This window comes from Megalops cyprinoides, chromosome 12 (assembly GCF_013368585.1).
Source record: "Megalops cyprinoides isolate fMegCyp1 chromosome 12, fMegCyp1.pri, whole genome shotgun sequence".
Lineage (NCBI taxonomy): Eukaryota > Metazoa > Chordata > Actinopteri > Elopiformes > Megalopidae > Megalops > Megalops cyprinoides.
Window position 1 is genome coordinate 4,373,070 of NC_050594.1, and position 8,547 is coordinate 4,381,616.

The following is an 8,547-nucleotide window of genomic DNA, read 5'->3' on the forward strand; positions in this document are numbered from 1 at the left end:
CTGGGTGGGATTCTAGATTCAATACTTTGGGCAGAATCATGCCCTCACCGATCTCTGCCTCTGCATTTATTTTATAGCGCTCACAAACGGTGCGTCTGCGGGAGTTCTGATAGACTGCAAAATTTAAATCGGGAAAAAGTGTGACAGAGAGCCATAAACTGTAATTAATAATGAAAAGGCTTTTATGTTTAGTAACGTTTATGTAAAACACGTTAAATACAGAGACAAGCTCTAAGCCAATTTGACGTCAGGAACATAGGTGCATAGCATGCTGGATAACGCTTTAGGTGTGCTCTTAAGTGCCAATTCAAGGTCAGCGTACTCTCACGTACATTTACCACTATAAACCAAAGCATAATGTAATGCAGTACGCGCACATGGGAGCGTTCTACCGTCATCTGTTGCTCTCACTTATAGAAATGGTTAAAGTCACGAGAGAGTTCTGCAGATTGTCAAATTCCAACAGAATTTAATTTTTAGGTCGTTTTCTCAGATCAAACCGATGCAATATCTCCAACCACAATCACAATTTTCTGATTGTGTTTAACGTGACAAAACTGAAAAACGATGTTTCAAAAAGTAACATAGGCCTATCCAATAGCCAATAGACAAATAAAAAACTTGAATAGTTCAAGAGTCTGCCCAGTTTCAAGGCTGATTCGGGAAATTTAACTCATTCATGCACGCTCAAACACACGTAATTGTGAGGCATGAGAAAAGCAAACTGTCCACGTTCAACGCATGCTTTCAGGGTGTGCGATTCGCCTGCAGGTGTCACGTGGTATCCCGCCGTACAGGTAAGTTGCGTTTCATAAGCTCTCGGGATTCTTTTGTTGTAGGCTTTGGCAGGTGGGCGAGGATGTCAGTGAATATAGCGACCAGATAACTTGAAGTTGTTTTTGTTTTTTAGAAAAACTCTTCATGAATGTCAACAGACAAGTCGTTTGTATGTGGCACACGCCGACATAAGAGGTTTGTATATAATAATTTATTATTTACTCCTTATTATGACCAAGACAAAGAAGAATGAGCGATTGCTAACACTGGATAAGACATTTGTTTTTTAGTTCAGCGAAAGCGTCAGGTAATTATTGCCAGCTTACTGGTAAATTAGTTTTGCACATTTTTTAATTGATGATACTTAAAAAAGTCGGCTGCAGTTTTTTTTAAACGCTGACAAGTAGACTACTGTAACTGGCATTAGCTTTCAGCTCATCTACAATCTACATTTTGTTTTGGTGTTTTGGTTTATGCTCGATTATGATCAAAAGCAAATCTAAAAGTACCTATTCTATTTTCAGACTAGCATTAAACTATGGGGGCAGGACTTTGTGACCGATGCGCGCAGTTGTTGGAGGACTTCGTTGCTCTTGTGCGAAGAGCGTCCAGAGAACTCGTACGTAAGATCGAGGAGTGTGTCAAGGCTATTGCCCAGTGTTGCTGTCTGAAGCGGAGGACCACAGCCTCTAGGACATTTTATCGACCGTTAGTGCAGGAGCACGAAAGACAGGCAGCACGGGAACTCCTGCAGCACCTGGACACAGGTAACACAGCCGCAGAGGAGCCGCGTCCACCACCTACTCAGCGTTGCTATATGCTTGTAGAAAACATGCTTTGACCATGTGACTTAACTGTTAGTTTAAGAAGCCAGATGGCTTTGTTTTTTTCGGCGCAAGGTCATCATAGAGTAAGCCTTTGTTAAAGGTTAACGGTTCCATTCTTTTAAGGTTCATTTTTGCTTGTATCTTCCCAATCGATGAAAAAATGTTTGGTAATTACACCAGTGTGCATTGACAGGAAATAAATAAGTGGCTGATACATGAACGCATGACACACAAACAATACAGGATAATGTTTATACATTATATCTATGCATTGCACTATTAGTGGAACAGGTGTGGGAATGAGTACTAGTGAACAGCTGGAGGTTAAAGCCAGTGTTTCATGTGGAAGTGCATTAAGCTGGCTGATGATTTCAGCCCTGTCCATGACGGAATCTGTTTGGATTTGTCAGGTAGCGAAACTCCACTGCTGAGCAGCGAGTGTCTGCATGCTTTGAATACTCTGGCAGCGTCAGAGAACCACGAGCTGCAGCGCTCAGCATCCGTGTACCTCCTGCACCTCAGTCAGCAATGTAAGCATACTTGTGTTTTCCGATGAAGTGTTGGCTCTGAACACAAAACTGGTGATATGCAGGCAGGTTGCGGTCTGCTTTGTGAATGAAGTTCATTGTTTAGCGACATTGTATTTCATATATATATATTGTATTTCATATATAAAAAGATATGGAAACTCAAGAAGTCACCGTGATAAGGGAAGAATATATTCTCTCTGTTGTAATGCTCTCCTGAAGTAAATGCCCTGCTTTCACAAAACAGTCGTAAATAGCTAATGTTAGGGTTTGAGTAGCTGTGATAATGTGCTTAAGTGCTTAAGTGCACCCCCCCCCCCCCCCCCCCCCCCCAATGAGAGATAACGGCATCTGTGTAAAATGGTAGCAGAACATATTCAAATCAGCAGGTTTGCAGTGTTTGGCCCACCTGTTTATCTCACAGATTATCTGTTCTGTTGGGGCGTTAAAGCTGGCAACGGTTGAGCAGCCAGTATTATGAAAATTTCAAGCAAATTTCTTTTCATATGCGGTGGGAGTGTAGTTGAGGGACTGCTCAAAACATGAAAAGGCCTTTGAGTCTTTCACACCAACCAGCAGGGGTCCACATATTAAAATGAATTGCGATGTGATGGTGCAGTGTGGGGGTGGTCAGGTGAGGGGACACAGACACGCACCTTTCCTCAGCGCTGTGTTTCCTGACATTGCAGTGCCGACCCCGTTGCCCTCGCTGTTCTTGGAGCCGTACCCCCCCTTGCTGCGGTCATGTGATTTGGAGGTACAGAGGATGGCTTCTCTGTCATTGGTCAACCTCCTGGTGGAGCGCAATGGTGAGAGTCACCGTATCAAAGAGGCCTTTTTCTGCACTGCCTCCGTAGGGGTGACATTAGCCCAGAGTCTTCTGCCTCTTCTTCTCCCTACAGCCGTTTGTCACATTTTCTGTTTAAGTAGATGTCTTTTGCAGGGCCATTTAAGGTGCCTAATGTCTTACAGCTTCTGTATTTTCTCTGTTTGTGGAGAAACCCAGGTGAAGTATCGTGCTCAAGGATACAACTCCTGCAGCTCATACTCAACATGCCTTCAGTCATGAATGTTCTCGGAACTGGGTCATCAGTTTGGTTTAGCCAAGTTCGTTTAGAATACTTCAGCCAATCATTCTAAAATGGAAATCAGGTACAGCCAATCAGATGGCTATAAAATAGCTAAAGGGACAAGTATTGGGCATTTCTGCTTAATGTGTTTTACAACTCCTCGGCCCTGTAGCATGCTTCTCCTCATACTTCCTATTGAAAATAGATATTCAGCAATGTGCTGATCGGGACATACATCGAGCTTGTGACTTTCTTACAGTGAATAAAGAGCTGGTGGTAGAGATGGGACTCCTGGAGCCAGTTATGGACATGCTGGAGTCTGGAGACGCGACCATCCAGTGTAATTCCTGTGCTTGCGTGGCCATGTTGGCAACCTCAGGTAAGTATGTCAAGGCTTTGTTCTGAAATACCTGTTTTCTCGGCTGCACAACTCCACTGTCTCATGTTACCACATATTGTGACACACTCAGCTTTAGCAGGTGTGCTCTCTGGAAAGGGTAAAGTTCAGCTTCAGACACGGTAGAGTTGCTCTGTCCTCACACGTTAGTGTGGTTTTCGGGTGGTGTCTGCAGAAAGTCGTGTCCTGTTCAGAAACTGTGATGCCCGCCAAAGGTGAAGTATTTGACACGGGTGTTTTATAAAAGCACAAAATGACTATGCAAAATAAAATCGGGGAAAATCACTTATAATTACAGTATAAAATAAATGTGTTGAGTAAAAATGGATGCCACCGGACACCACGCTTGTCAGAGACAGACTAAATTTAAAAGCACACGTGTAACCAGCAGTAATGAGCAGATAAACAGTACACCCCTTCTCGACCTCAGCCTTGAGGAGAAACCACTCTGCCTGCCAGGGAATGCTGTTCAGAAATTCTAGAATCATTTGGTAATGCGGATATGTGCCCAGCCTGCTTTCTGTCCTTTCAGTGCGTGGCTTTCAGACGGGTCGTTGTCGCGTAACTGTGAGTACAGTTGTCATGCGCTCTGGCTGCCTCTTTGTTTCAGACTCAAACAGAGAAGCCATCGCCTCTGCTGACGGAGTGCTGCGCATGCTGGTTCTGGCCAAGTCCTATGATCCCAGGGTCCAGCAGAACGCTGTGGGGGCCCTTCTGAACCTCACCAGGTCCGGTATGTTAAAGAAAGCCTCCAGGACCACATCTGGGGCCAATGCACCTCTCTGGCACACATTACGTCAATATTAGGCTAAACAGAGTTAACCTCAGACATTTTACTGGGTAACAGAACAATTTGAAAAGGCTTCTGATGGTGAAAGCACAAATGCATACGGTGCATCCAATTCGGTTCAGTCAAGCTGGATGGCCAAATGTGGGTTCACATTCGTTTCCATTCAGTTTCAAATATGCACATTGAGCTGATGGTCTGGTCTTTCATAACACTCCTGCTCCTGTTGCTTTCTCAGAGAGGATGCTGGGAGTTTTGTGTCGAGATGGAGGGCTACCTGTCCTGGTGCTGCTGCTGCAGTCAGCTGACTCTGAAGTCCAGGTAAAATGCAGGGGGCTGTTGTGTGGTCATGACTAGTACGCACCAGAAAGAACAAGCTTTTGGTAGTTGTATGACTAAGACATCATGAATGTTTTTTGGGCTTGATTTTTTTTTTTGGACTTGCTATTTTGGATGGTGCTAAGTGGTTAAATGGGTATGTATCTCTGAATAGTGTGTGATGTTGCTCTGAGAAGTCAATTAAATTGAAGAGGCGTCACAAGTCGTCAGATGAATACACCATTAAAGAATCCAGTTTTGTCTGGCTTTATCATGGCTGAAATGACTCAACGGAGTCTGTTTTTTAATGCTTTAGTGAATACTGACACATCTTTATTCAGGAAGAAGCAGGAATTTTCCATTCTCCTGCCCATTGCAGAATTATGCCCTACCTGTTTTTATATATATTTCCACACTGACATTGCTCACCTGACCTCTGACCTGTGACCCCCTGTCTGCTTGCAGTTCTACAGCTGCTCTGCCTTGAGCAACATAGCCGCTGTGCGGGAATATCACCCGAGGATGCTGGGAATTGGGGACCGTTTCCTGTTGAAGTCCCTGCTCTCTCTTGCATCATCTCCTGTGGAGAAGGTAGAGTGCAGGAAGCAGTCCCTACAGCCATGTCAATACTTTGGTTCTTCAAAGGGAAATATGTTCCAAAAACAGTTGGCTGTACATAAACCGTGAGGATAACAGTATCGATCAGTTGTGTTACAAAAGTACAGTGCATCCAGGGCTATTAGAAACCCTTAAAATTCTTACCTGCATAGCATAGTTTTTATATTTTAATATGCACTCTGAGATAGATCTGGTTTTCAATCTTAGCTCACCAAATGTTAGTGAGCTAACCCTGAGCACGGACATCCCTACCTTAGGCAAACACAGGGATGGTGACAGAATTCAGCGAGGAGGGAGAGTGTTACTGTGTGTTTATTTTTCACTTCTTAGAGGGGGGTGAGGGTGGGCATCAGAATGTACGAACATCAATTCAAGTGTTTGTTTTCTAACTGCCTCTTTCAACTGAACTTCTCATTTTCCCAGAATTCCTGTGAGGCTTTGCGGTGTCTCAGGAACCTGTCTGTGAATGGTAAGGTTGAAAAATACCGCACTCTGATTTAATATCTGCTGCATATCACATCAAAGTGCAACAGAGATGTTAGCATTTTAGCTGTTCTTAGCATTTTAGGGAGGGTGACTGCCCAGGCTGAGAAAACATCCCCCCAGACTTTCCCTGATCAAGCAAAGCATTTCCTGGCTCCACATTTACATTTTTTATAGACTAAAAATGTAATAACATTTGACTAACATGACTATAGACTGTTGTATTGATGAAAAATGGTATGCGTTTTCTCCATATCCAGTGAAAATGTATATCTGTGTGTTGATCTGGGAGTGCAGCTCTTTAAATAAACATCATCTGTATTCCAGCATGCTGGGAAGCACAGGTCTTGAAATGAACATCACCTGTATTGTGCCGTGTTGGGGAGTGCAGCTCTTTAAACGAACATCACCTGTATTGTGCCGTGTTGGGGAGTGCAGCTCTTTAAACGAACATCACCTGTATTGTGCCGTGTTGGGGAGTGCAGCTCCTTAAACGAACATCACCTGTATTGTGCCGTGTTGGGGAGCGCAGCTCCTTAAACGAACATCACCTGTATTGTGCCGTGTTGGGGAGCGCAGCTCTTTAAACGAACATCACCTGTATTGTGCCGTGTTGGGGAGCGCAGCTCTTTAAACGAACATCACCTGTATTGTGCCGTGTTGGGGAGTGCAGCTCTTTAAACGAACATCACCTGTATTGTGCCGTGTTGGGGAGCGCAGCTCTTTAAACGAACATCACCTGCATTGTGCCGTGTTGGGGAGCGCAGCTCTGTCGGTGACCGTGTCTCCCTGTGTGTGTGTCTCTGCAGTGAGAACGCAGGAGGAGCTGATGGCTCTGGGTTGCGTGTCCCTGCTGATCACCATGCTGCGGTCCCCTGCTGCGGGAGTGTCTGAGTCAGCCATCACCCTGCTCTCCGCCCTATCACAGCACCCTCCTAACAGGGTAAGACTCCGCCCACTGTCACAGCACCCTCCTAACAGAGTAAGACTCCGCCCATTATCACAGCACCCTCCTAACAGGGTAAGACTCCGCCCACTGTCACAGCACCCTCCTAACAGGGTAAGACTCCACCCACTGTCACAGCACTCTCCCATAACAGGGTAAGGCTCCGCCCATTATCACAGCACCCTCCCATAATAAGGTAAGACACTCGCCCACTGTAACAGCACCCTCCTAACGGGATAAGACTCCTCCCACTGTCAGAGTGACCCCACTAACAGGGTAAGATCCCGCCCACTGTCACAGCACCCCACCAACAAGGGTAAGACCACTCCTACCGTCCCAGCACCCCAATAACAGGGTACGACTGCTCCAACCATCCCAGCACTGCCCTAACAGGGTAAGACTCTCCTATTCTCCGTCGCACTGTAACCCTGTATAACTGTGAGCCCTCTTGTGTGCTCCGGTTGCCTGTAGGACTCCCTGGTGGAGGAGGACCTGCTGCAGACAGTTGGAGGGCTTATTCTTCATCACAGATTGAACACCACCATCCTCAGCCATGGGGCCGTCACCATAGCCAACCTGAGCGTCCTGCCAGCTGGCCAACAGGTAACCCCGTCTCCCCTGACCACACGTGCGTACGGTGGGGGTGCACCTCCTCTTAGGAGCACAGAGGAAAGCAAAAACAATAACAGCGTGCATGCACACAATCAAATCAAGTCTGCACAGGGAAGCTTCTTAGGTTGTTGGTCAATCAGTCAAACAAACCGTCAATCAATCAGTAAGTTAAATTTTATTTATAATAGCGCATTTTTAGAACCAAGATCAATGGCCAAATTCCCAATGCGGCCCTAATCTTGTGAATTAACCTCTGACCCTTTGCTCCCTGCTGCAGGCTGTGATGGACAGCGCTTGCCTGTCCGGGCTGCTCGAGGCGCTGTCTGTGACAGACACCACAGAGGAAGCTCTGCTTTGTGTGACATCATGTCTTCATCGCCTGGCTAGTCTGGGTGAGAATTCAGAACTGAATGTTGAAGGTTAACTGCTTCATTTACCATTTGTCTTTTATATTAACCTCCATCAAATGGAGCCCGTGAGGCTAAAAATAATACTGGAATTTCATGTTTAAAATATGCATTGTAAACACTGTTTATCAGAAACATCTTTGTTTTTGTACTTTTTTACCTTCTCACACAGACTCACTAAGGCCACACGTCGCTGAGAAGATGACTGCTGAACAAGTATCTTGTCTTGTGAGTTTTGCCAGCCATATGGAAAACCCAGAGCTGTCCTTCAATGCTGCCTCCATCATTTGCGAGCTGGGACTGACCGGTAATGCATTTCACTGATGACAAATACAGTGCTGGGTTACCCCCGGGGTTCTCTGATAGCAGGTGTTGTTGCAGGAGTTGTTGGTCCTTATTTTCCTGTATAGTGCCTATGATCTTGAGCACAGCTGATGTGTTTTGTTACTGTACCCCATAAAGCGGCTGCATCACTGAGGCCCCACTGTGACGCCGTCCTGGGGTACCTGCTGAAATTCCTTAAAACCCAGGAAGTGAGATTCCAACAGCTCGCCATCGCCACCCTGAGCATGCTGAGGAAAGGTCAGCTTTGGTCCGATGGTTATTTCAGTTCGTTATGTACGCTGGCTGCCTTCCACTTCAGGGGTTAACAGCCAAAAGCTGTGTAATGGGAGGTGACGTCCAGTGTCATAGTTTTTGTGTACTTTTCTAGTATCGGACTTCATTTCCCATAATCACTTCTGTGAAATCTGTGTATTGACTGTTTTAGCTGTAACAC

General features: G+C 45.6%; 1 protein-coding gene across 1 annotated transcript; it reads left to right on the plus strand.

The window, feature by feature from the left end:
- The first annotated feature begins 854 nt into the window (after window positions 1–854).
- LOC118786841 (vacuolar protein 8-like) lies at window positions 855–7,786 on the plus strand. The gene is made up of 12 exons (XM_036542177.1): window positions 855–972; window positions 1,302–1,544; window positions 2,015–2,134; window positions 2,821–2,940; window positions 3,461–3,580; window positions 4,209–4,331; window positions 4,624–4,706; window positions 5,169–5,294; window positions 5,745–5,790; window positions 6,614–6,747; window positions 7,222–7,353; window positions 7,640–7,786. The coding sequence occupies exons 2-12, from the start codon at window positions 1,316–1,318 to the stop codon at window positions 7,784–7,786; spliced, it is 1,380 nt and encodes a 459-aa protein (XP_036398070.1). The 5' UTR covers window positions 855–972; window positions 1,302–1,315.
- The last annotated feature ends 761 nt before the right edge of the window (window positions 7,787–8,547 follow it).